At 46.8% G+C, this 27,443-nt stretch overlaps 2 protein-coding genes across 4 annotated transcripts in view; one reads left to right on the top strand and one right to left on the bottom strand.

The window, feature by feature from the left end:
* The window catches only part of LOC110475734 (uncharacterized), a 20,311-nt gene extending 19,144 nt beyond the window's left edge, over positions 1-1,167 (bottom strand). Inside the window, exon 1 of one of the 2 annotated variants that reach the window (XM_085562433.1) lies at positions 762-1,167. The gene's annotated coding sequence lies outside the window, so the exon portion shown is untranslated. The remainder of the gene's footprint in view (positions 1-761) is intronic. The other variant, XM_085562431.1, reaches the window with a different exon arrangement.
* On the top strand, positions 6-27,443 carry PTBP1 (polypyrimidine tract binding protein 1). Of its 2 annotated transcripts, XM_021540103.3 has the most exons (15): positions 6-120; positions 3,905-3,935; positions 13,459-13,537; positions 14,055-14,227; positions 15,177-15,323; positions 16,248-16,418; positions 17,135-17,245; positions 17,539-17,713; positions 18,939-19,013; positions 20,235-20,380; positions 22,881-22,914; positions 23,424-23,516; positions 23,804-24,020; positions 24,232-24,309; positions 24,619-27,443. In XM_021540103.3, the coding sequence occupies exons 1-15, from the start codon at positions 113-115 to the stop codon at positions 24,749-24,751; spliced, it is 1,671 nt and encodes a 556-aa protein (XP_021395778.1). In that variant the 5' UTR covers positions 6-112; the 3' UTR covers positions 24,752-27,443. The 2 variants fall into 2 exon arrangements, with proteins under 2 accessions (XP_021395778.1, XP_021395779.1); XM_021540104.3 differs by lacking the exon at positions 3,905-3,935.

The following is a 27,443-nucleotide window of genomic DNA, read 5'->3' as shown; positions in this document are numbered from 1 at the left end:
GAGGCGGGCCGGGCGGCGCCGCCATTTTGTGAGTCTATAACACGGAGCGGTCTCGCTCATCCCGCTATTGCGGCGCCTCCACTCCGCTCCCGACGGGTCGTCTCCGTGTGCAATGGACGGGTGAGTCCCGCCCGGCGCCGCGCCGGGGCCGCGAGGGGCGCTGCCGGGCCCCTCCCGTGCTTGCGGGCGCGCCCGGGTCGAGTACCCGCGCCGGGAGTTGGGGCGATACCTGTGGGAGCCCACGGGCGCGGCCAGGGCGGGCGGGGGGGGTTCTCGTGTGGGGGCCGCCCCCCCCTTGCCCGGACTGCTCCCCACGGGCGGCGGGGGAAACGCGGGCAGCCCCGGTGTGCGCCGCCTCGTGCGAGCCGCCCCGCGTGCGCTCCACCGCACCGCGGGTCCCGGCCGGGGAGAGCTCGGGGGTCCCGCCCGGAGGGGCCGCGGGGGTCCCGGCCGAGGGGAGCGCTGGGGCTGCCGGCTTGGCGGCGCTCCCGGGGACCCGTCGGGGCTCATCCGGGAGCGGCGGTCCGGGCGCGCCGCGGGGGCGGGTGGGGGGCGCGGGGGTGGAGCGGGCGGGGCGGGCGCACCTGGCGGGCGGCGGGCGGTGATTCACGGCCGCGCTCGCTGCCATTGTCTGGCGCTTCCGCGGGCGGGGGCGGGGGGGCTCTCGCTGGGCTCCTTTTGTGACCGGTTCTCGCTCGCCCAAAGTTTGGCAAGGGGGGAGGAGGAGGAGGAGAGCGGGCAGGGTTCCTTCGCCTCCTCACCTGAGCGCCGCAGGTACAGCCCGGCCCCGGTCCCGTTGTCCCGCGCAACTCCGGGAAGGAAAACTTCCCTCCGCACGCCGGGACTCGGGGAGTTTCCAGAGCTCAACTTTTATCTTAGGCACCGTCGATTCTTCTCTAACCACCGCCCGGCGGGGCCTCTCTGCGGCAGAGTTCGCTCTGAAGCGGGTGTTTTATCAGGGGATCTCTCTCGAAAACGAGCTCTCCGCTCTTCTTTTCTCCTGTCTGGCGTGGGGATTTTTTTTTTTAGTGATGTGGTTTTTTGTTTCTTCTAGCGCGCAGTAGTTAAAGTATTTCTAAAGGCCTCCGAGTAAGCAGTTTGTTTTCCCAGAGCCGTAAGTACGGGAAGCCCAAATTAGTGCCTTCTCGCTTTCTGCCTCAGAACACTGGTCTGGGCGTAGTCACATGTCTGGGCTTTTTTACACGCTGAAAAGGTGGCGTCTCAGTGTTGTTTTCATCTTAAAACCCATAAAAGTACTGTATCTTACAATTTTAGCAGTCCAGGATCGCTCTGCTGCTTTTAACTAGTTGCTCACCGTGTTGAATGATACTATTAAAAAAAAAAAAATCCAACAAACTCAACAAATTCTCAGCACATGAGATCACACATTCTAGTGGCAAAAATCGGTTTGTTATCAGCTGTAGTTTCAGGGAAGGCAGATGTTTTGTGCGTGTTAAAGTAGTTGCTATTTAAATGTAGAAGTTGTAGTGTAACACATGACACTTCGTTGCCCCTCATCTTTTGGAGATCCTGGTGCAGGATCCGTTTTCCCTGTAAAAGTGTCTCCTGACTCTTACTAAAACTTCAAAAGCTGCTTCGGAAAACAGTTTTAGGTTCTTGCTGAGTTGGCAGCGAGTGGCCCCTGGCTCAAGGCTGCTCCCATCTCCTTCTCCCAAAAGTGATCCTGAGCTGTGCCTAAATTATCCCCTTTGAATAAGTTGCTTTGTTAAAACATGCGAGGAGTCCTTATGGGCAATCCTGCTATGGAAAATGACCTGGAGGTTTTACTGGTGCTGCTTAATTTTTCCTCTTATTACATAGGAATTATCCCATTTTTCCACGGGAAAAATAATTTTTATGAAAGGCTTTATTGCCTCTTCTTTTGGAACTGAGTTTTAATCTCCTGCTGAAGGCTGATGTGCAGGACAGAAGGAAGTTTGGGATAATTTACTGAGGGGGTGTGTGAACTGGAAATACGTTGCACATTTCTTGAATAAAGATTTTGAAATACTGTTTAAGCTTGTTTCATGTGAAATGAGTTATCAAGTGGGTTACAACAATATCCCAGGAATCGATAGCTCTTGGCAAATAAAATTACTCTTCCTGTTGCATACTTCTAAATGCCATCCCCTGCTAAGGGACTTTCTGTAAAACATTTCCTGTGTGAGAGGCCCACAGGAGGAACAGGAAGTGGGAGAAACTGCTCTGGGGTAAGTTCGGGAGTTTGGGAAATGTGGGGCAATCCCTGTTCTCACTGTGCTTTGTTGGCAGTAGTTTTTTTTTCAGGTTCTGGAAATGCCTGGATTAGTGTTTATGTGTTAGCTGTGGAATGTGTGCTGTGTTTAGGGATGCTGGTTCCTTGAAGTGCTCCATGCAGATGGGTTTCATTAGTTCATTAGAGCTGACCTCGAGTGCAGCCAGCCCATCTGCCCGGCGGGTGACCAGCGCCGGGGCCGTGCAGCGGTGTCGGGCTCGGCCTCTCCCAGGACTTCCCTGGAAAATGCGGAGCTATCGCGTGGCTTCCCGCAGCAGCCGTTGGCCCGGGCTGTGGCTCCAGCTGCAGAGCTGGGTTATGATGACACGGCAGGTTGTGGGGAAAAGGAAGTGTGAGGAGCTGAGCTGGCTCCTGCTGGGGCTGCACTTCTGGGGACACTCGAGCGGCCTAGAAGATCGGGACAGGACTTCGGTGCAAGTTATGGATTGCTGCAGGAGGGGAGGCAAGCAAGAACAAGTTTTCTCACATTAAATCACCATGTAGAGTTGTACTTGAGTACTTCAGCTTTCTTATTGGTGCTTCGAGAAGGACTGCCCTACCTCCTGGGTGTCCCCCTGCTCTGTGGAGCTGCTGCAGGTCAGTCAGCTGGCCACTGCTGCATCCTGTGCTCTGGAATTACAGTCAGCTCTTTGAGGAGTTGAACCAGGCAGGGCTGTGTCCATGGCAGTCCAAAGAGCTCCTTTCTACTCTACATTTTGTGTTGCTGCTTTGCAGGGGGTTGACATTTATTACCAAAAAAAAAAAAAAAATCACCAGTGCAAGGGTATAACTAAATTCTTAAGCTGTCGGGAGCACTCCCATGAAACAGTAACATGGAGATGCTCTAAGGCTCTGGAAGATCACCTGAGTCCAACATGCCAGGCTGTAGGCAAGCCATTCTGACCGCATTGGTGGACATTGCTGTAAGGAGGTGTGTGTTGTGGTGTAGAGTGTTCAGTGCTGCATGGTGCTCTTTTTCATCTTAGTTAATCAGAAAGTCTTCATTTTAGGAGGCTTAAGTGTCTAAGGTAGAATTTAATAACTGGGGTTTATTTGTAGAATTGATAGAGGAATCCCATGTAGGGTGTACCCCAGGCTGGAATTGCCTTGAACTCTGGGCACTCTGTTGGTCTGGCTCTGCTCTGGCAGTGCTGGGGTGGCTTGAGGGCTGCTGTGAGCCCTGGCTCCTTCTCTGCTGGGACACAGTGGGCTCTGTCCCTGGGACCACCAGAGCTCTGGTGTTGGTCTCAGCCGTGCTAGAGCCTGACCAGGGCTCTGTGGCTGTCGGGGACAGGAACCTCAGAAGGGGATGTTGGTGACAGAGCTGACTCGTGATGCTTTTCCTCTTGGTGTGGTCAGAGTTGAGGTCACGTTGCTGGGCTCAGGGGGGTTCACACCCACCCCCTGCCCTTGCAGGAGGAGCAGGTGCTGCTGTAGGGAGTGGGAGAGCTGCAGTTTTCTGGCACTGCTGGGTCTTGGGTCTCCACCATCACCATCTAATATTTTTTCCCTTGTATAAACTGTCCTTGGCTCACCTGCAAAGACAACTGTGCACTTTGACTTGCTTTTTTCTTACTACTGTAAACTATGCTGGATTTTTGTGGCAAACCTATCTAACTTTTTTAATCCTTTTCTTTCTTTTTTCTACAGCATTGTCCAAGATATAACAGTTGGTACAAAGGTAGGCACTTCTCACTTTTTCTCTCTTTTTACACTGCTCAGCATCTGACCTGGTTTTAGCCTCACCAAATGTAGATCTTCAGCTGTAAAGGGTTATTTCTGGTACCACATAAATGGGTTTTAACCAGAAGGTAATTCAGTTTCATGTGCATTTAAAACTTATGGCTCAGCATTTAGCCCTTGTCCTTTAGGCATTGATGATCAACTTTATTGCACTTGGAAACAGCCCTTTCCCTTGCTAAAATGTCAAGCCATGCTTGTTACTTGTGTGCTAGACAATGCTTCTCCATGAAGAAACTGGTCCTTTTCCTTTGGAGAACTCCATTTCCTTTGTTTGTGTGAATTCCTAACTGCTCAGTTATATGTCAAAAATCCTTCTGCCACAAAAGGGAGGGTTTAGCAGCTGATTTTTATCTCATGTGGGTACGGTAAATATGACCTTTGCCCTTCTACTCTCAGGTTTGGAAAGGGCAGCCTTAGCCCTAAACTCAAAGTGCTGACAGGAGGCTCCTTATCGGCCGTGGGTGGCAACAGGCGTCACGTTCATGGGATCAGCACTGGTGCCATGAAACGCTGGAACGTGCAAGGCCAGAGTGGACTGAGGGGTTAGGCTTTGGTTTGGCCAGTGTTGTAACTCTGGGGTCAGGACTGCAGTGAACTCAGCCCTGTGTGTGTGCTGGCTGTGTTGATGTGGCTGAGTAGCACATGGGGAGGCAGTGACCGAGAGCCACGAGTGACCACTCAAAAGGGCCAGGGAAGTGATGCCTTTGGATGGGACTGAGTGGAGCAGAGCTGGTGCACTGGGGGCACCAGCAGCCCTACAGAGCATCACACAGAAAGTGCTGCTGACCAGCAGAGCTTTCTGTTGGAGGTACACAATGAGCTGTGTTAAGCACAGGGAGCCTGGCAGTGCTTTGGGGGTCTGAAGGGGCTCTTAACAGCTGTGGGGAAAAGGTCGCTCCTACTTTTCCTCCTGCAGGAATCTCAAATTTGAATTAATGATAGTGTCTGCTTCAAGTAAAAATGCTGACTGATGCAAGGAGCTCAGTTTGCCATCGGATGCGAGGAGGAGAGGCTTGAGCCTGGACAGTAAGGTTGGTTAATAGTTCATAGCCATTATGAAAGGTGGACCACGGCATCCCTAGAGCAGTGTGATAGAATGTCTGCTGGGAAAGTGGTTAATGTTGGTTAAGGTCCCCTGGTTTTTAACAATGTGTAATTTGTAACTTTTAAACGTGGTTTTACATAACTAAACCAGGAAGCTTCTGAAACTGTAGTTGTAGATCTCAGTGAAGCTTGGAATTTTGAGTTGTGGGATTGCCTGCCTCATTGTACCCATCTGGGGGGGGATTCCAGACCCTGGTTGCAGTCAGATGAGGTCTGGGAGCAATCCTCTCTCTGAGTGCCTTCAGCTCTGGCATGGGACAGCATTGTACCCACAGCTGTGCTGGCCAGACAACAGGTAGGGAGGGGTGAGAGACTAAACTGTGAATGGAACATGAGGTTTCTTGTCAAGTCAGATGAGGTGGGTTTAAAGAAAGTTGAATATAAAGAGTGGCAGAAGCAAGGAGGAAAGCTGAATCATCTTGGTAAAGGTAAGCTTTCAACTGATTTTTGCTGTAGCCACGTTATCTGATTGTGTTTAAGTCATTGAATATGCAGGTGTAGCTCTTGTAATAGGATTCCCTTCCTTAGTGCTTGGGTGTAACATGTCGTGAGTTTCTGTAGGTAAATTGGAGTCTGTGCACATCCGAGAGCGAAGTGAAGCTTCTCCTGTGCTCCCATCCTCTGCCACATCAGACAGCTTCCCCTGCTCTGGGATCCAGCACAGACTCAGGTGTTCATTCTGTCACCTGTGCTCATGAGAGCTTCCTGGCTGAACTACCAAATCACACATGCAGATCAGAGCTGGAAAATTGTTTTTAATCTGAGGTGTAAATTTACTCATTCTTGATGTGTATGTGCACAGAAGGTAGGAATTTGGGTGTTGAAAGATGATGGTCCCCAGAATCTGTCAGCTCGTGACATGCTCAGTGACATGCTCCTGAGCCTCCAGTAACCTTGTCCATGGTCAGATACTGTGACTGGAATGTCCCAAAGCTGGCTCAGACAAGTAGGAAAAGTGCCTGTGACTCAAACCACTGCTGAGCAATGTGTCACAGCAAACACCCAGTGGCTTCTTGCTGTGAGTGCTGAGCTTAACTTGAAAGTTGAAGACTTCATGAAAGTTTTTTTCAGTTTGCTCAACATTACTGCTTTAAAAGGCAGACTGCTGTCTTTTTAAAAAATTCTCACATCCTTAATTTACATATCAAGAGTATTTCCACCCACTTAAAATTTTTTCTGAGGTCTTAATTAAATTTAGTTTTTTTAACGTATGAAGCCCCCAGGTGTTCCAAGGGCTTACTCTTCTGAGTACTGTACTGCCCAATGGTCTTGTTTTTAATTAGGTGTAATTGTAGTAGCCATTCCAGGCTCCTTAGTTTAAAGTGTGCAAATTTGTTTAGGAAGCTCATTGCCATTCTAGTGTGGGGATTCCTGATGCACAGCCTTCTGGAATGTCCTGCAGATCAGAAACACATGATCTAAGACTTACTTCTTCCCATAACTTCACTGCTGTCTGAAAAGGAAGAAAGTATGGCCCTAAGATGGTGGCGTGGTGTTTGAGCTCTGAGGTGCTCTTTGACCCTGCAGTTGCCTCTTGCAAATAGTCTGATCAAGGTCTTACTCTGTTGTGTCTCCTTGCCGTTTGTTTGATTTCCCTGCATATCACTGTTCCTTCACACTCTGAGCAGGACTAGGGAGAGGATGAACTGTGACACGTCGCTGTTCTTTAAGTGAAATTGCATTTTGGTGACTGGAAAAGTCTCAAAATAGTTTAGGTGCTGAATAATCCCCATACTTTCTTGGCTGAGTCCAACTCTGCTTGAAAGATTTCCCTTCCAGAAACCAAAAGTACAGTTGTGTGGTGTTTGAGAAGTTAATTTTTAAAACAGGCTTTGCTGGAGTGTGATACAGGCTGACTGCATAGAAGTGATTTGTGGTGAAGCCAGGATCTTTGCCATGGGAACAGTAATTATGGCTTCAGGCAGTGGGCCAAGAATGTTGTGAGGAAATTCCAGTCCCCTCCTATGGTTTTAGTTAGAGGCTGCAACAAGCTGGCTCTTGTGGCCTCCCCAACAGGCAGGAACACACATGGGAACCACATGTTGGTGGCAGGGGACAGGGATGGCAGTGGCTGCTGGGTGGCATCAGGTCACCTGGGTGTGCCAGACAGCTCCATCTCACCTGAGAGTGCTGCATGCTGCTTTGTGCACCTGGGTCTTCAAGGCATATATCTGTTAATAAAATGGTTTTAGAAAATAACTGGATTTAAACCTCAGGCCTGCTTTGACTTCAATCTGTGACGATTAAAAAAGAAAAAGAGAATATTTAATACATGTGAACTCACTCAACTGCATATTTTTAAGTTATAGGGATGGGCTCTGGTCTCTGACATCTGTGTCAGGTACTAGAAAATGCAGGTATGCTGGTGCTGCATTTGTGGTCCTCTCACATCAGCAAAAAGAGGAAGTATGATTTGTTTACACATTCCCCATGGCTCTGGTACAGCTCTTTCAAGCTTCCTGTGAGAACACAGTGAATGCTGTGCCCAGCTGGGCCAGTGTTGGAGCCATCCCATTTGTGGTGCTGCCTCTGCACAGCCACAGTTCAGGTGCAGTTGTGCTGCCTGACCCCTGTGTCCACTGGCCCCCGACAGATGGGACAGAAGTGTCCTTCCATGAGTTCTGTGTTCCTGGAGTGACTCATCCAGCACTATTTTTCCCTGATAGGATTTCTGTTGAGCTTTGCCAAGGCCTCTCTGCTGCTCCGTGGCAATGACTTGAAAACTCAAGGTTGAGTAGTTAAATTTCAGCTTGGGAGCGGTGGATCATAAAGCCTGGGCGTGTGCTGCCCTACCAAGCCAGCATGACTGCATTGCTGCAGCTCTTGGAGTTTAGGAATTTTGGGCTATTTAAACTGGCCACACCTTTTATTTGCTCAAAGGGCAGGTTTGTTTCGCAGGGTGTCTCCATAGTAGCAACGACTGAGAAAGAAAGTTAGGAGGGGCTGAGAGATGAGTGGGTTGAGGATCCGGCTTTACTGTGAGGCTGCTGTGTGCTCGAGCTCTAATAGAGCTCATTGCCAAAGCACACAGGGTGAGCAGGTGCAGCACTAGAGGGTCTGGTGGCTTTTAGGAACTCCAGGGCCTCTCTGTAGCCTCTAGAAATGGTGCTGGCACTTGTAGCAGAACTGTGTGAGGAAAATGCCATGCTCTGACTGTCTCACCCAGCTTCAAAGGGGCTGGGAGTGTGTGTGTGCCACTGGGGAACCCAGTGGGGAGCTTTGCCATTGGCTGCTTTGTAGGGATATCAGCCTCAATCTTGTCCAGGCAAGAGGGAGGCTGTAACAGTTTTAAAAGCCTGAAGTGGCAGGTGACTGGTGTTGGCTGAGCAGAGCGTGGGTTGAAAATAAGTGTCCCCTGTGCCTGCCAGATAGACTGATGCCTCTGCCACAGATCCACTGTCTATGGAATATGCTGACTGCTGGGTTGGACTTAATTTGATTAATGTTATATGTGTTCTTGTGTTTGAATTGGTACATCAGCCATGAACAATTTAGTGAACTAAATTGATCCCAGCTGCTTTGGTTCTGATCAAATGATAAATTGTGTGTCCAGTGTGTGAGTGACACCGAAGCGGGGGCAGCATCACACTGTGGAATCTTGAAGCTGCTTTGTGTTGGCCTTAACCTCCCAGCTTCCTGGAGAATGTTGGGGATGCAGGTGTGTGTGTGTTCTTAGAAGTGTTTCACAAAAAAAGTTGACTCATAGTTTGTTTGTGACCCAAATTGGAATGTTTTTCGCAGTACTTTAAGTGACTAAAGAGTGCTGGAGGTAGGAGAAGGGAATAGAGGGGAAATATAAGTGAGCTGTGCTGGACATGAGTCTTTGGTGGAAGGCAACGAAAACTGGCATCCTTCCTAGTAGTTTAAATTTAGTTCCATTCTTGAATCCCAAATCTCTCAGCAAAAAATGCTGGAATGTAACATGAGTGTGATGATGATGATGTCATCAGACTGGATTTCTCTTAATAGTTTCTTCACAGAGATTTGAGCTGTGAACTGAAGGATCAGAGCATTCCTGCATCCCTCTGGGACTGACCTCAGACAGCCCCTGATGAGCCACTTGCTCCTCCTCTGCTCAGAGGCATTTTCTTGCCTCTTTGATCAGAAGGTTTTTGTGAGCTCAGTGGTCCGACTCATTTTAAAAAAAAAAAATATTACAGTGGCCTTTTATTGGCTCTACAATATTTTTCCAAATGTAGAGAAAGTGAAGAACAGCAATGTCCATGTGCTCTGGCTTCTTACAGGACAGTTTTCTTTTGATTTATTTTCAGAGGGGGTTTCCAGATGCTGCTGTTCCCTGCTTTGCTTTCTGTGTCTGTTAGCTGATGGCCTGCTAGCCTCCAAAATTTACATTTTCCCTCTCAAAGTACTGCTATCCCACCTCTGTCAGAGCAGTGTATAGTGCTCCACATCTAGAGACAGTCCTGCTGTTCTGTAGGGCTTCCTCACTGAAGCATGGAGAGAAACAGCTTTTTGTAGATCTTCAGCTTGACCTGCCTGTGGCTTCTGGCCTTTTTGGTCATTGTCCCCTTCCTTCCCACGTGGTCTTTTTGCCTTTGCTTTAATTTTGCTTTCTAAAGCCTGAAAGTTGATCATGTGTTTGACTTGAAATGAGTATTTTTATGGTGGTTTTGTTTGTGTTTGTTGCTAGCCTTTTGCACAGGCGGGATGCAGTTGACTTACTGTAATCCATTTAAAATAAGTGCTGGATCTTAAGTAGATAAAGGATTGTATAGGGCAGCTGGGAATTTCTGTAGCACTTCTAGGTGTGCTGATAGAAGCTGAGAGAATCTCTGGCTTCATTCCAAAGTATTGTAAGCCAGGTAAAATCTTACTGGCAGTGAGGAGTATGTAGTGTATGTGAATGAGCTGTTGCTTTTTAAGTAAGAGCCTATACAGACCAAAGTTCTTAGGCTTTACTTGTTAAAACTTTAAAACAAGGTGAGGCTTAGAGTTTGGGGCGTGGTCAAAAATACAACTGGGGGAGATGTCAAATGTTAAACTGTACCTTGCAGCAGCCTGCCTCTCCCCGAGTCTGAAAAGAGAATGAGAGAATTGTTGGCAGCAGGGTTGCCTGGAGCACGGTGTGTGATTAAATTAGTGCAGCTTGGGCAAGGGGCCTTGTGTAGCCAGGAGCATCAGGCCAGAGGAGGCTGCTGGCATGGAAACCCCTCCCAGTAGGGTTTCCCTGGTGCCAATGTGCTGCTGACTGGGGATTTGGGTAGTGGAAACAGCCCTACCCTGCTCTAGGTAGGATCTGGCTGTGTAACTCCAGAAGTGGTGGTTGTTTTCAGTCAGCAGGAAGAGGAGATTTGTTAGTTCAAATGAGGAATTTGATGTGCTGCGAATGCACTGTGGCTTCTGTTAATCTTGTCATAAAAATACCAGCTGTGAAAGAATGGCTGAGCAGAAATGTCAGTGTAATTAGTGGCTCTGTGAGCAGGGATGGGAGCTCAGGGTTGGAGAATTGTCTTGAAGTGCATCTGGGTCTCCTGGAGCAACTCATAGAGAGTGCAACAGGGAGAGGAGCAGTGCTGTGGGTTGATAGAGGTGATTGCCAAGCACCCTCACAGCCCTTGGCTGGGTTTCTTCCATTTTAAATTAAATTATAAAAAACTTCAGAATCATTAACTTCTCTCCTGTCTTTCCCAGTATAATTCAAAATACCCAGTGGGTGCCTTGTTGGTGAGAAGCTCTTTTAAACCTGTTCAACCAACCAGGCTTGCTTTGGTTCCTCTGCCTCTACTGACTTGGGTACTTGGTATGAAACATTTGAATTTATACCGTGATTTTAAAGAATCTCTGTAGTGTATCTAGCATGTACTGAAGGAAAAGACAGAAAAGAGTCTGGAAAGAGACTGGTGATCCCTGCAGTATAAGGGCAGAGAGCTGACGGAGGCTGTTGAGTGCTCATTACTGTGGGCATGGTCATAGAGAACTGGGTTTCAGCTTGCCTCCAGTTTGGTAGTTTTAAAAAATGAAACTATTTCCTGTGGTTATCCGATATCAGCTCCAACAGGAATGGAGGAAGAGCACCCGCCGATGAAAAGTCGTGGTTCATGCAACTTCCTTGTGCTGGGGAGGCACGGGCATGGCAGCACAGGGTGACCACTGAGGCTCCTTGGGGCACTGAGTCTGCTCCTCTCACACTTCAGCAGCCATTCCTGCACTGGGAGATGTGGGGAATAACTACATGTACCATCTTTAAACTTCTGTGCATAGAGAAAAGAATTTGGAATAACTGCCTTTTTCCAACCATGGCAGTCTTCCCTCCTCGTTTGCATGTACTTCCAGCTGGGAAGCTTACAAATTGACTGCTGCTGCTTTTGATGTTGAACAATCATCCCCCCTCTGCCTCCCGGCTCTGGTCGCAGTGGGCAGCACAGGCTGTCTCCAAGATAAGAGGGGAGTGGATTGGAAATTGCTCTCCTTAAAGAGACACAGACATGTGGAGCCTGGCTGCAGTGATATTCTTGTCATCCCTGCCTGTGAGGAAGTTCTCAAATACACAAGAAAATATGTATTTTAGACAAGCCACTAGGAAAGCTAAGTTCTTTCCATAATGGTATAAATGCTTGTTTTTCCAGTTTATAGTTTCTTAGTGTTGCCTCCATGAGAGCCAAATATGTGGCTCATTCTCCCAGTGTTTCCATGATGGATTGCAGGAGCTGCCCACTATGTTTACACAGAGACAGCAATTTGTACTGGAAGAGTTCTGTATGCACAGAATTTTACAAGTTAATATTTAAGAAGATGTTTTAAAACATTCAAGTTCCATTAAGGCCTGATGCAAAGGCCTTCATGAAGCCAGAAATACCTGATTATGTGGGTAGGGCTGTGCTTTGGCGAGTGGCTCTTGTCAGTAGCTGCCAGGTATATCCCAGGCTGTGGCACAGAAAGCCGTAGCTGGAGTGGCAGCAGCAGTGCAGGCACAAGGGTGTTCTAACAGCAAACCAGAGGATTTTTTCTAGCCTTCGAATTATGCCTTAATTTGAGTCATCAAAGGATGGGATCACAGTCTAATAGCCTCCCAGCCCAGCTTGCCTCTTGCTGCACTCAGGAATCGAAGTGCTAATTAGAACAGCTGTTAAAAGGCCCTTTCCTAATGACTGCACCATGTGAGGAGGAGGAAGCCCAGGCCAGAGCTGTGGTGGGAGCTGGTCAGTGCTTGCAGGTGACCAGCAGCAGCTCATGAGCCCTGGCTTGGAACTGGCCTGATTCTCATCTTCAGGACATCAAAGTCCTTGAAGCCTCTTTGAAGAGCTGGCAGTGAGTAGTCAAACGAGAAATTCAAGATTTGAGGGGGAAAGAAAAAAACCTAAACCGTGTGTCTGTAACTGTGTGTTCTGGGGCTCTCAGTGACCTACTTTCCCAGCCTGTCTGCTGGGGGAGTGCACAGAGCTTTTGTTGTTGCACAGCTCCTGTTTCTGCAGGTGCCACCAGATACAGGGCATGTGGAAGATAAGGGTTTCTGGTGCTGTGCTGTGGAGCAGGGTCCGTTTCCATTGAGGTGGGTGGGCCCTGCAAAGGCAGGGATGAGTCCTGAGCTTTTTTCTATGGATGAAAGCTTTTTGGTGTGGCGCCTCTGTGGAAGAGTAATGTAAAAAATGATAAAGTGCTCTTGTGTGTTAGATCTGTAGTATCATGTTTGCTCACAGTTTACAATGGAATTTGAAATCTTCCGTGTAATTTAATTGAAATTAAGCCATGCTGATTGTAAGATGTGTATGCAAGTGTAGACTGTGCTATGAAGTCATTCATAGGCATGTTTGCTTTTGCCTTAGTAGAGTTTTTTTTTTGTATCTTAATACTTGGGTTGAACCAGTCCTGGTCAGTTGAAGTGGTTTAGGTGACTTTACAGACGGTACCTTCTACTACCAGGTCAGGGTGCTCCAAGCCCTGCCCAGCCTGGGTATGAACACTTCCAGGAATGGGGCACAAAATGCACAGTTTTGATTCATAACTGCCAAGTCATTCCCAAATAGTTTTGGCAGCTTCAGAGTGAAAATTCTGTGGGATGGGAGTAGTCAGAAACCTGTTTTGCCACGTATGACAGGAGAAGGTGCCTGTTGGTGCCAGTGCTATGTGTAGTGGCTTCACACAACTCAGCAACACTCCAGCCCTGAGATTCCTAATGCTGAGCAGAAAAGATATACTGGATAGTGCTGCTCCATTACCAAACTGGATCTGACTGATATTTAATTCATGGAGGTGAGCTTCACTGCCCACTCTCGGTATGTTTTCACTTACACTTGTGTTCTACTCCTCTCCAGCTTTCTCAGTTGTTGTGCTTTAGGAGTGCCTGGATAGAATTGTGTAAAATGCTGTCCATTTACCTCTCATCTGTTCTCTTCCAGCGGGCAGCTGAGGAGCTTTTCTCTCCTTGTGTTACTACTAACGGACCCTTTATCATGAGCAGCAACTCTCCTTCTGCAGGTAATATTGCATGGAAACAAGCACAACAATTTATAAATACTGCAAGGAAGCCTGGATTTTCCTTCTTAGTCATAATTTTAAAATCACTTTATTTTTAGGACTTACTAGGCCTTTTATGGGATGGTGCTGAATAATAATAATAATAATAATAATAATAATAATAATAATAAATGTCTGCACTAGGCCAGGTGGAAAGGAATGAAGCACCAATTGGGGTTTAGTGGCTCAGACTTGCACTAAAAATATGGGTGGGTGGGTGTGTGCTTTACACAAACTAGGAAATGGCCACTGGAGAATTGATTCCATTGCAGTGGCATTTGGCTGTGTCACTCCCATCATGTAATTTGGGGGGAAAAAAGAGTAAAACCAACTTCAGACTAAAGTTAACTTAGACTATGGAATTTCTCTGTAATAGTGCAGTAAATGGCTGGGGAGCAGAGCCTGTGGGTCAGCAGTGGGAGATGCATGCTTCTTCTTCCAGACCCTTCTCACCAGCAGTAACTCTTGCCTCTTGCAGCTAATGGAAACGACAGCAAAAAGTTCAAAGGAGATAACAGAAGTGCCGGGATCCCATCCCGAGTAATCCACGTCCGCAAGCTCCCCAGTGACGTCACGGAGGCAGAGGTCATTTCTTTGGGCTTACCCTTTGGCAAGGTCACCAATCTTCTGATGTTGAAAGGAAAAAACCAGGTATTGTCTCCATAACTGGAAGCATGGATTGTGTCAAAGGCTTGATAAGTTTGTCATCAGGAAACCAACTCCAAGTTGTTTAAACAGCTGCCGTGTGTTACGAGGCAATAACTTCTGCATGCTACTATTGTACTTTACTGTGATTATCCCATGAGCTGTAGAAAATACCACTTTCAGGCTGCAGAAGGAGCTCAGTCCATAATTACTGGTTGTCACTTATAATTAGCGTTAGGCCTGGTTTGGAAATTGCAGGCCAGGAATTATTTGAACAGCAGTACCATGAGTTGGCCTTTTTCACTCAGGCTTGCTTGACAGCTGAGTTACCACTGTGTAACGTGGCATATTGAGGACACCTTTACAGATCTAGTAAATGAGCTGGGTATGGCTGAAATACTCTTGGGTAATGCAGGCGGTGTGCACTAATTTGGTAACTAAAATTGTCTTGCAAATTAAGGAGTAAAAAAGCAAGCCAACTTTAATAATTGCTTAAAATATTGTCTTTAATCTTAATTATGAAAATGTGCCTCTGATATATTGCATGGTGTGATTACATGCAAGTGCTTACTGCAGTGACTTGCTACAATCCTTTACATTTCTCTTCTGAAGGAGAGAAGCCTCTAAGGGTATGGAGCAATGGGAGGGGCTTCCTGCCCTGGAGAAAAGTGAAGAGGCTGGATTGTTGCTCTATTTTTATGTTCCTGCAGACACTTACATCTAAGTTCACACAGCATGGAGATCTTAGGGTGAGACTGAAGCTTGGCATTAAATCAGTTTGGAGAGGGAAGATCCTGATTTGTTCTACTTAGTTGGATTTTAAACAGTTCTGTGTGCAAAACCACATGTGTAAATGCAGTTGTGAAAACTCAACCCTGTTATGGCTCTGCCAGAGGTTCAGGGTGACCTGGTGCTGTCCTGGTGTGACATGTCTGTGTTGGGTTTCACTTCCCAGGCTTTCATAGAGATGAACACGGAGGAGACAGCCAACACCATGGTGAACTACTACACCACAGTCACTCCGGTGCTCCGGAGCCAGCCCATCTACATCCAGTTCTCCAACCACAAGGAGCTGAAGACAGACAACTCTCCAAACCAAGCAGTCAGTTTGTTCTCTGCATTGTCATGCCAGGGGGAGTAGGGGGACACACATAGCCAGATCTCTGCTGCTGCCTTGACATCTATGGACTTAAGTAACATCTGGTGCTTTAGGATGTTTGTTTCTAATGATTAAAAAATTTCTATCAAGTGCAGTCATGATGGGGCAGAACTCACCTGTGGTAGAGCACAGCCTGGTGCTGGTAGGTGCAGCTTTGAGGTGGCAGCACCTGAGGTGGCAACAGGTCTCAAGGGTCTCTGCACCACATGCTCTGCAGAGGGGAAGAAGTTCCTAGTTCAGCTCAGCCCCTTTTGGCAACCTTTTGGGACAGCAACACTGGAAAGAAGTTCAAGTGTTGTGGCTCTTTGTTGGGTGGCTGCCAGTACATCCCCTTTGCTCTCACTTTTCGAGCTGATTCCAGTCAGGATCAGAGCAGCCAGTGCTGTGCAGATGGAATACTGCAGTTGGGTGCCTCTCACAGCTGGAGCATGAGAGTTCTGTATGGTAAGGGGCTCTGCAGAACCCCCAGGCACTTCTCACTTCTGGCTCCCTGTGGCAAATGTGCATAAATCTTTCAGTCTTGTAACCTTGTCTAGGATTCTGGAGATGGATTCAGAAAATCTCTGGTTTTCCCTTTTTCTAAAAAATGGGATAATATTGCTGCAGCAGGTTATGCAGAGCAAGGTTTTGCCATAGCATAGGTAGTGCACAGTTGATTTAGTTGGTATTTTTTGCCTTGCCCTTACTGGTTGGGGTGGTCTTTATGGGCACTATCTCAAATGTGCCCCAGCCTTTGGAGCTGCACCTGGCTGTTCTGCTCACTGCTGAGTCCAGCAGGCTGTTTGTAGAGAGGGAGCTCAAGGAGAGCTGACTGTGTGTTTTTTGGAAGCAGAAGTGTGGGTCTAACAGCTTTTTTTGCTCCTGCAGCGTGCCCAAGCAGCTCTGCAAGCCGTGACCCAGGTGCAGGCCGGGGCTGTGGCGCTGGCCGCCACGGCTGCGGCCGTCGATGCAGGGATGGCGATGGCTGGCCAGAGCCCTGTCCTGAGGATCATTGTGGAGAATCTCTTCTACCCTGTCACTCTAGATGTTCTGCACCAGGTAAAACATGTCGCCACAACTGCTTGAAGGTTGTCCTGGAGGAAGGGGTAGCATCAGTCGGTGCATTGGTGTAGTTGAAAAGTCTGTGGTTTGTGTTTGTACAGTGCAAGTTCTGGACAGAGCTGTCAGACTCCTGGAGACCATACACCTGCAGGAGTGCTGCTAGTTTTAACCTCTTGCATGATTTTAATTTCCAAATATTTGAGTCCTGGTCCATTTTATTGGATCAATTAAAGTTCTTCAGGTTATCTTTATGTTTTAGCAAAAGTAGCTGCTCCTCATCCTTCTGCTGGGGCTAGGGAAACAAATACAGTGTCCAGGAGCTATTTAGGCAGTGGCCAGTTTGGAAAGTTGCTTCTGTCTGCTTGATTGCTTAATGTTATCTTCATGTTTAAACTGCAGGCTTGACTGCATTTAAGAATTCCTGAAATTTCTGGAAGAGGTTGAGTTCCTGAATGTTTTTGTGAATATTCCTGTTCAATAACCCAGAATAAACAACCTGTACTTAGGGAGCAGCAGTTCAGCCACTCTGGTGTGTTCTCGGCCAATGCCATGATGCCAGTCAAGCAATGCCCACAGTGTGGTTTAAAACCTTCAGTGCTGCAGTTGAAAGCTGACAGGTTGAAAAGACTTTTGTTTCTGCTTGTAATAAGAGATCAATATGAAATTATCGTACTGGAAATGTCATAACAAGATACGCAAATATTATCTTGCAGATCTTTTCCAAATTTGGTACAGTTTTGAAAATCATCACATTCACGAAGAATCACCAGTTTCAGGCCCTGTTGCAATATGCTGACCCTATGAGTGCTCAGCATGCCAAACTGGTGAGTGCTGCATACCTGGATTACTCTCAGTTGGGTTTGCCGTGTTTAATCCAAGCTCAGGGTGGGCTGACACCAGCATTACCCCAAGGACAGAGCAAGAGTGGGAGGGAATTGTTCCCATATGTGAGCTGGAGGCTGCTGGAGAGGCTGAATGAAGCAGAGCTGTCTCCACATGAGATACCTGCTCTCAGGTGGAGCTGTGGGATGGCCCAACACCTTCCCTCTCCAGAGAGCAATTGCTGTGAGCTTGGTCTGAGTGCATTTGGGTGAGGACTAGTTTTGTTTCCTTGCAGTCTCTGGATGGACAGAACATCTACAACGCTTGCTGCACGCTGCGCATTGACTTCTCCAAGCTCACAAGTCTCAATGTAAAGTACAATAACGACAAGAGCAGAGACTACACCCGCCCAGACCTGCCCTCTGGGGACAGCCAGCCCACTCTGGACCAGACCATGGCAGCTGCTTTTGGTGAGTGTTCAGCAAGTGGGAACAGGACAAAGCCAGCTCATGGGTGTGTGTGTCGTGGTGAGCCCTCCCACCTGCACTCCCCGGCTTCTTTTCATTCTCACTGTGCTCTGAGAAGTGCCTGTTAGACCTGTCCTTGCAAACACCACCTGGGCTCAGCTCTTTCTGAAGGATATTTTTCCAAAGGTGCCTTATCTTGCACTGACTGTTTCTGTCTGCGTGCATACCCTTTTCATATTTACTGTAGCAAATCTGAAAGCTAGGTCAAGTTATAATTTAGGCTAAGTGCTGTGAAGTGTTATTTCTCTTACAGATTGTTATGGTTAAGCTCTAAATTTAGATATAAGTCAAGTTGAAGTACTGTTAAGTTGCAGTGTTGAGCTTTAGGCAGCATTCCTTTCCATCATTGTTTACACTGTTTTTGCACACACACACCTAGGTAGACTTAATTCCTTTCAGTTTTGATTGCCTGGATTTTGTTTGGTTTTGTTGTTCCTTGCTTTTGCTCGTTGTGCCTTAGTTGTCCTTTTAAGTACTAGAGTGAATCTTGACAACAAATTTTGCCAACTGTTGTCCTTTGTAGTTTTAATATTAAATAGAATTTTTGCTTATATTCCTGTTGGTGATTTTTTGGGCAATCTCAAGCAGTTGTTTGGGACAGTGTGTCAGGAGAAGGGGAGGGGCTGTCGTCCTGGTGTATTTGGTCAAATGCTTTGAATAGAGTGTAACTGAGGCAGAACATTTGGGGATCATTGAGGATCAGATTAGTGCCAAATCCCGTGGTCGGTGCCTCTGGTGCCACCTGGTGTTTGCCCAAGAATTGTTTTGGTGATCTCTGGAAGTCCATTGTTACCCGAGAGGCATTTTTGAATTGCTGGTTGTGTTTTATGGCTTAGTTTTCAACTAAATGCTTCTGTTGAAGGACAGATCAAGACATTTTGGCTAAGTTTAGATTAGATATAAGGAAAAGTTCTTCACCCAGAGAGTGGCTGGGCACTGAGCAGGCTTCCCAGGGCAGTGGTCACAACACCAAGCCTGACAGAGTTAGAGAAGCATTTGGACAACACTCTGTCACATAATGGGATTGTTTGGTCTGTCCTGTGTAGAGCCAGGACCTGGACTTGATAATCCTTGTTGGTCTCTTCCAACTCAGAATATTACATTGTTCTGTGAAGTTTAGAGTTTTCCTGCTGTTGAGCATTTTTTATAATGTGTCCGTCTTTCCCAGGTGCCCCAGGAATAATCTCTCCTCCATATGCTGGAGCTGGCTTTCCTCCTACTTTTGCCATTCCTCAGGCTACAGGTACTGTATTTCGGAAGTTGAAATTTTATGTAGGTTTTCTGTAGCTGAAGCCACCTCCATGTTTTAAATCAAAATGGTTTTGTTTGGGTTAACCATGTAAATCTAAATACTGGCATTTAGACATGGAAGGGATGGTGATCCAGTCTAGGAATGCTGTGTGCAGCTGCAGCACCTCTAGGCAATGTCCTGGTGATGGGGAAGAAAATTCATAAAGCAGGATGGGAGGAACAGTAAAGGCAAATTTTGTAATAATTTGGGGAAGTGGTGAGGAGGTACAAGTTCTTGTGCTTTGAATTTCCTCATGTCATTACAGAGATTGGGACCTCTATTCGACAGTCGTAAATGTGGTCAGAAGCAAGGAATCTGTCAATTTTTTTCCTAAATACTTTGAGAAAGCTGATATTTAAGGTGAACTTTAAAAGTTCACAGCTCATGCTGTAGGTAACAGATGATTGCTGCTTCCAGAAGTAGCTGAGAGTCTGAAAACTGGAGGTGCTGTACATGCTTGCAGGAGTGCCAGCCTAAACAAGCCTTGCTGGGGTTTTCAGCATTCCAAGCCATGTTGGCTCTCTGGGAACATGATGGAATTTCCTTGCTTATGACAAACAAGCAGAGTGGGCTGTTGAGGTGTTGCTGTTTCGGTAACATCAAGCCCTACTGAGGAAACAAGAAGTGCTGTTTTGGGGATTAATCCATGGAATTGACTAGTTGTTTCTTGAGCTCTAAAGCTCTTGCCCTTCAAGGGCTGGTACAGGAGGTGCCAGCTGGTACTGGAGCTGTCTAGGAATGCCTGTCAATCCAGCTGCAGTGGTTGCCACTCAGGAGAGCTGGGTGCTGGTGGCACAGGGTTCCTGGTGGTTGCATGCGTGATGAGAGCACGTTGTGCATGCCCTGGTTGGACAGACCCTCCCCACGCCCCGTGTGTGACACCTGCCCTGCACAGCAGAGCTGAGGCTTTGTGCTCATCCGCTGCTTGTGAAACACGCTCGAGAGTGCTGAGGCACCTGCTCAGCACCAGGCACTGCAAGAGCAAATCCTCTTAGAATCCAGAACATTTCCTGCAGCACCAGAAGCGGAGGCTCCTGTTGCCCTTAGGATTACATGGGCATTTTTGGGAATGTTGCATGGTTCAGAGAGTGTGCTGGTCTCCCTTCTGGTGCAGCAAATACACTAGAGTACGTTCTGTTAATTCTTTACTGGTTAATATTCTTTAATTTCCAGGCCTGACAGTTCCAAGTGTTCCTGGAGCACTAGCTCCTTTGGCTATTCCAGCAGCAGCTGCGGCGGCTGCAGCAGGACGGATTGCCATTCCCGGCCTGTCTGGGACAGGGCACTCCGTGCTGCTGGTTAGCAATCTGATCCCAGAGGTTAGTGCAGTCCTAACTTTACTTCTTTTTGTTCTCCTTCCTGTTATCTCTGCTTTCACTTTCTGAACACGGATTGGGCTGAAATTCATTGAAAGTGAAATCCTGCTGTATCCAAAGGAAGTGGCCCCACTAGAGCAGCTGCTGCCGTGCTCTGACAGCCCCAGGTGCAGGGCAGAGCAGTACTCTAGTTGCTGAAGGGAAATGGGAAAGTCCATCTCAGATTGAAATTGCTCTTCCTTGGTTCAAAGCCAAGGATGCTGCCAGCCTGCTCTTGTCCCCCAGAGACTACAGTGCCTGTCCCTTCCTCCCTCTTCTGTGTGGAGTCTCCCCACCATTCCCATGGAATAGTGTCATTTGGGTCACAGAATAGCCATGTCCATTCCTTTTCTTTGGCATGTTGTAGTTTTTAATACATTAATTCAGAACTACAGAGAGGCTTCATGCTGATCTTTGCTCTTTCTGTGTAGTGTCTGGATCCCTGCTAGCTTGACCTTGTACCTGTGCAGTATTTCCTCTGCCATGTGCTTGCACATTTCCCCCTTCCAGGATTCTTGGAAGTTTTTCCTTAGCTAAACCCTTTAACAGCTCACAGTTTACATTTTCAATTCTGCTTAACTGAGTGAGTTGAAATATTTGGATTTCTCTAAAAATAATGCAAGTAATATTTGAACAAAAACTTTGTTTAATGAAAGACAGCACCATAAGGGAATTGGATATGGGGGGGCTTGAATTTTCCTTCAGTCAGCCCCTGGATCTGGTTGGATTGAAAGTGTAGAACCTCTGGTGTCCAGCAGAGTGATGAGGCTCTACTGAGGAGCTGTAACTGGTGGGACTGTGCGCACTTTGCAAAGCTGTAAAACTTACCAGTGATGGCAGAGTCACCACAAAACCTCTTTGGATCAAAGGGGAAGCCTGGATGTGATGAATGATCAAAATGTTTTAACTCCTAATAAGATGAACCAATTGGATCATGTTTCAGACTGCTCTTACCTGTCATTGCTGTTCTCTCCAGGGCATGAAATAACAGCAGGGGCTGTGGAACAGTTTTGGGATTTGCTGCTCATGCTGCCTGGGAACTGCTCTGCCATTCCAGGGACTCTCATCTCTGGTTTGTTGTACCCTGATAATTGCAGGTGTCATTACACCTGACTGGTGTGATGCTTCCACGTGTGTGTTCCCAGGAAGCTGTTGGGTGCCTGGATGGTAGTGGCAGGACAAGGGGCTGTGCTGCACCTCTCAGATTTCTCACAGCTCTGTTTAGGCAGGAGCAAGCAGTTACTTCATGCCCTGTGGTTTTTTTTGAGGAGCTCTTCACTCTCCATCCAGCTTGTCTTTGGGCTAGAGAGACTTTGGGACTTGGACTGAAGCTGTGAACTAACAGACATGAAACTTTTTCCACTGCCTGTATAATCAGTGTTGTAGAAACTTACCTGTGCCACAACCAGTTAGTAAAGAGACAGTATTGCCTGGAGTGACTGCTCTGCCATGGGGTTTTCCTGAGTGGGAATCATGGGAGCTGAAATGGCTCCATTTTTTCTTCCACAAGAGTGGGAGCAGTCCACACATTTCAGCTTGTGGTGACCCAGCACCTTGAGTTTCTACATGGTGAGGTCAGGCCACAGAGCAGGAGGGGAACAGTCTTTTACAAACAAGGTACTAGCTCCTTATCTGAGTGTTTCCAGCAGACCTTGGAGTGGGATTTGTGGCAGTACAGCTGCTCATCCACATGATCTGTTTGTTTAAAGCAGTGGTTGATATCCAAGGTGGATGTTCCTTGTTTCTTTCCAGCCAAGTATTATGACATGGATTGCTTTCTGCAGTTCCTGACCCCAAAGCAGCAAATGAAGCTGTTTGTGACTTAGTCCATGAAGTCAGTAATTGTAAACAGAGAAGATATTTTTAGTTGAATTTTAGGGAATGCCATTGCTATTGAATTGGTTATTGCAGCCTATTGAAGTCACTCTGGAGGAATACTGTCTCTTACTCCTTTGTATATCTGAAGTAAAAATGCCTTTTCTTTATCATTGTGTTCCACTAGGTAAAACCTATTAACTGTTTCTGTAAGCAAGTTATTGTATGTAGAATTCTATAAATCTGACTGATGGAACACTACATATTCCTTATGTATTTACTGACCTGTGTTTTTTGCTACTTTTTTCTTTTCTCCCCATCCCTGAATTTTTTTTCTTCCCCCGATCCGGAATTTCTTTGCCAACTGACTGCACGGTACTTCTGCTTCCTGTTGTTGCTTGAAACAAAAAAATAAAAACATTCCCCTTCCAAAAAAAAAAAAAAATAAAACAAACCCTGCTCTTCGGAAACCAACCTGCCCTTCAATATTAACCATCTTGAAAACTTCATCATCCATCAACCAATTTCGCCATTTCCTGCGGGGACTCTGCCCTTCCTCGTTGTGGACGATTTGTGCAACCTCGCTCTCCCCTTCGATTCCTTACCTCTTCCCTGTCCCTCCGCTGCCTTGCTCTGCTGTTCTCTAAAGAGAGTTACACCCCAATGCCTCTTTATTCTTTTCGGTATGTTATTATTCACACTTTTTATTACCTTGTTTTTCATTTATTTGAGATTACTTTTTGATACTTCAGAAATGTACAGTTTGCAGTTTGCTTTTTTTTTCTTTTTTTTTTTTTTGAATGCATAATTTTGGTTTTACATTGTTTACTTAGTTTGCTGTTTAATTTAGTTTGCTTTTGGTTTTGGTTCAGTTCTGCATGGGTTATTGCTTTGCATGTCTTTGATAAGAGTTTTAAATTGTGAGAGCATGCAAAATTGTCCAGTCTTCTGGCAGTAAGATTTTGGCTTTTTGCTGAAACCCAATGTCTTTTCTTTAATGTATTGTTCCATTATTATTCTGCTATATAAGAATTCCCTTAATTAGAGCAGAATATTGTAGCCATGGTTGGAATGAGATCAGTTCTGGTTGGGAATGGATGTTTTTGCTGTTGGATTGATTAGATGATGTTAAGTTGAATTAGACTTTTTGTTTCCCTGCCTAAGACTGTTCTTGTTTCCTCCCTCTTTGAAGGAGTCTATGGTGATGTGCAGAGGGTGAAGATTTTATTTAATAAGAAAGATAATGCCCTGGTTCAGATGGCCGATGGGAATCAGGCCCAGCTTGGTAAGCTTGGCAGGGTCAGACTCTGTGGATAGTTAAAACTGTATTTTTGGCACTTTCTTCTCTTCCAACAGAAGACCCAAATGTATCCAGGTCTTGTGGGGTGTGACTGGGGCAGCTCTGGGGCTGGGGTGGCTCATGGGTGCAAGAGTGAAGTAGGCAGAGTGAAGCAGTGAAGCAGAGGGACCCTGCAGGGTGTGGTGTCTGCCACAGCAGTGAAATTCTGGCCTTGAATTTGTGTCTGGACAAAACTGAAGTACCCTGCAGTCAGGTGTGTCCTCCCCTTGCAGCCATGAGCCACTTGAATGGGCAGAAGCTCCACGGGAAGCCGATTCGTATCACGCTGTCCAAGCACCAGACAGTGCAGCTGCCCCGTGAGAACCAGGAGGACCACGGCCTGACCAAGGACTATGGGACTTCTCCTCTACATCGTTTCAAGAAGCCAGGCTCCAAAAATTTCCAAAATATCTTTCCCCCTTCTGCCACTCTTCATCTGTCCAATATTCCGTAAGTATCTGCAGGGAGTTCCTGTGTGGCTGGGTATTGAAGTGTTGGCAGCCTCGGTGTTGCTGTCAGGAGAGCTCACCCAGCTCCCTGTTCCATTTCCTTGCCATGCCAAGAGACTGCTGGGAGGGAATTTAGAAAACTCATGAAAATTCATTTTTTGAGATTCCCTTGGTCTGTCAACATCTGTGACTTGGAAAATTCTTTGTTTCAGACCTTCAGTAACTGAAGAAGACCTCAAGTTGTTATTTTCAAGCAATGGTGGGATGGTCAAAGGATTCAAATTCTTCCAGTAAGTGTTGTGTGTATTATGTCCTCTTCTTACTCCGGGGTTTTCATATGGGAAGGGTGGAAGTACTTGGTTCCACTCAAAAGGCTCAAAGGTGAGCAGTGTGTGACTGTGGAGTAAAGAATTCCTGAGTAACCTTGGGTTGAGCACTGAATGAGCAAGTAGGGCTGCATGTGCTTGCCACAGAGATACTCCTCTAAAGAGTGAGGTACCTGGGGGGCTTGTCATTCTCTGCTGGATGGGAGAACTTGGATCAAGTTAGGGAAGCTTCTGCAATGGAATTAAACATGCCTGAAACTTGTGTCTTGTCAGGAAGGACCGTAAAATGGCTTTGATCCAGATGGGCTCTGTGGAAGAAGCCATTCAGTCCCTCATTGACCTCCACAATCATGACCTGGGGGAGAACCATCACCTGCGTGTGTCCTTCTCCAAGTCCACCATTTAGAGCTTGGGAAGGCCTGAGTAAAAATGGACTTGACTTAAAACCTCTGGGGTTCAGCCTTGACATTAAAAGGCTGAACACCAGGGTTTCAACTTCCATCATTCCAGAAAAAAAAAAAAAAGCCACTTTAAAATGCAGCTGAAGTGACCTTAAAAGACCAGAGATTTTATTTTTTTAAAGAGAAATCAGTTTACCGGTTTTTAAAAAAAAAAAGAAAATGAATTCCTCTTGCTAACCTTGCGGTGATGGGTAACAATCTTGACTGTTCCAATAAAAAAAATCACAAGTTCAAGTTTACACTATGGAACCTGCTCTGGGAAATTCCCCTCCCCTCCTGCTCCTCCTCCCCCAAAAAGCAGATCCCAACAAGTTTAATCAGGTTTCACATTGATGCCTTTTTTTAATTTCCTTACCCATCCATGCCTTGAAAGACCTTAAAACCACTGTGTGAATTCACTGTAGCGCCTTGGAGTCAGGATTGTGGTGACCAGGAGCTCCCAACCTGCCCAGCACAACACTCGGTTGCGTTGATCCCACCTTACCTGTGCACCTGCTGTCCTGTGCCTTAAACTTTCAATTTCTTTGGGGAAAACATCCGAGCTGCAGGGAGGGGATGGGCAGAGCTGAGGGGGGGAGCGGCTCTGGCTGACGATCAGCCGGGGGAGCTGGCAAAGTGAATAAAAAGGAAATTTTTGGGCTGTGACTCAGGGCAGTCGTTCCCCGCTGCCCTGTGCGTGTCTCGATCTCCACGTGTGCCCTGTGCCACTTCCCAGTCTGCTCGTGGGTCATTGCCACCTGTAAGCTCAGGTGGGAGTTACCTGAGAGCCTTTGTGGCTGAGCTAAGGTCTGGGTGGGGGAGCATTCCCAAGGCCAAATCACATTCCAGTGTCAGGAGCAAGCCCACGGGCTCTGCCCTCACAGAGCATTGGCGAGGGACAAAAGAGCCGCTGTGGGACACTTGTGAAGATGAATCCGAGTTTGTCAAAATTGTGTGTGTATATACCTAAATGCTTGGCTAGGATTTGGAGAATCCTTGGATACCCCACAATTAGAAAGGTACCTGCAAGAGGTACCTTTGTGCCCCTAATTGGAGATTAACGAGGCTGCTGTAGCTCCGCCGTCGTTCTTAGAGCATGTCTTCAGCATTTGAGCTTTTGTTTGAATCCTTGTATTATACTTTGATGCCGTTGCTGTCCTCTGTGCCTAGCAATATTTCCAGTTGACCAAATATTCTAATCTCTTTATATGCAAAAGAAATAGTTTTAAGTACCTTTTATAGAATGATAAGATGGTATAAACGTAATCTAAATTTACTCCTTTGTGGTATTACCCGTGTATACTGTACTTTATTTTCTTTGTTTTGTAATTGAAGCTGTAGGGCAGGAGTAGTTTCCAGGCTGAGGTCGTGGCTGAGGATGAGCAGAGCCGAGGGTGTGAGAGAATGAGCACAAACAGCTCAGAAATAGAAGGAAAAGGACCCAGGCTAAAGATTTTTTTTACCTTTTGAACCTATAAGCCCAGATGTTGTTCTAGGAAGGGAATTTATTAAAAGTAGAATGCAGCAGATCAGTTTTTCCCAATGATACAACAATTTTTATTTTTCTTCTGGCTTACAACTCTTTCCCGGGCCATTCTGCCTTCTATTCCGTGTGATCCGATGTTGCCTTACATTTCCCTCTAACCTGCAACCTGTTCGGATGCAAAAATAACAAGAATCTTGTACTTTTTTTCAGGGTTTTTCTGCAAATTGTGGACCAAAGTTTGTTTTTTAATTGTCTTAGTGTTGCAAGTTCTGATTTCCTTGCTTGGTGTGGGAGCTCTTGACTTGCCTAGCACTGAGTGTTTGGAAAAGTCTTAACTTTCTGTAGTTCCTCCCTGGACTCTCAAGGATATGAATTATGCTGGAGAAGCATGTGAGGTCCGAGTGAGGGTCTGCCTGGTGCTGTGGTGTGCTGGGTACCCCCAAGGAGGGCAAGACCCCCGCTGACAGCATCACCCCAGCTGCTCTTGGGTACCTCTAAATCTGGGTGAGCTGTGCTGGAGCCAGGGATCTGTCCCTGCAAAGCTCCCCAAGGCCCTGCCAGCATCCTGCAGGAGGGCACAGCCGGGGGTCTCTGTGATTTGTCCCCTCCCTAGTGAAACACCTCCCACAGGGGACCCAGCCCAGCAGCACTGGGGTGACTGGTCAGTGCCCCCCATCGCCCTCCCCAGCGCTGGGGAGGCTCCCGGGGCCGGGCCCCGGCCGGGACCCTCTGGGTGTCCCATGGAAATCACAGATGGATTTGGGGTGACCAGGCCCCCAGCACGGCGGGTGCTCTCTTTGGATCCTGTGTTTGCATGTAAAGAATGTGAGTAACTAAGGGTGTACATATTTATAATTTTTTTATACCTGTTGTAAGACATGAGGGGCAGCAAAACCCAGTTTTTTATGGTGACCAGATGTATTGTATATTTTGATAACAGCAATTCCAGGTTCAGTATTGTGGAAGGTGGGTGGGGAGGGGAAGTGTACACACCATCAGAATTCCATTGCCTCTTTCAAAGAATGTTTGTAATGCAAAATGAAATGAAATTAAAACTATTTTATAACAACCTTTGTACCTTTCTGTAGCTCCATTATTTCCTGTTGAGATTGTAGAAGCAGTTGGTGCCCAGTCTGTACTTGTGCTTTCAATAAATTCTTCTGTATCCTTCA

The sequence above is a fragment of the Lonchura striata genome, chromosome 28 (assembly GCF_050655825.1).
Source record: "Lonchura striata isolate lonStrDom1 chromosome 28, ASM5065582v1, whole genome shotgun sequence".
Taxonomy (NCBI): domain Eukaryota; kingdom Metazoa; phylum Chordata; class Aves; order Passeriformes; family Estrildidae; genus Lonchura; species Lonchura striata.
The sequence above is the reverse complement of the archived record's forward strand: the minus strand, read 5'-3'. Positions and strand labels throughout refer to the sequence as shown.

Coding starts and splice junctions, on each gene's coding strand:
- PTBP1 (XM_021540103.3), top strand. Junction 24,021..24,231: donor CTTCATCTGTCCAATATTCC/GTAAGTATCTGC, acceptor TCTTTGTTTCAG/ACCTTCAGTAACTGAAGAAG. Junction 24,310..24,618: donor AAAGGATTCAAATTCTTCCA/GTAAGTGTTGTG, acceptor GTGTCTTGTCAG/GAAGGACCGTAAAATGGCTT.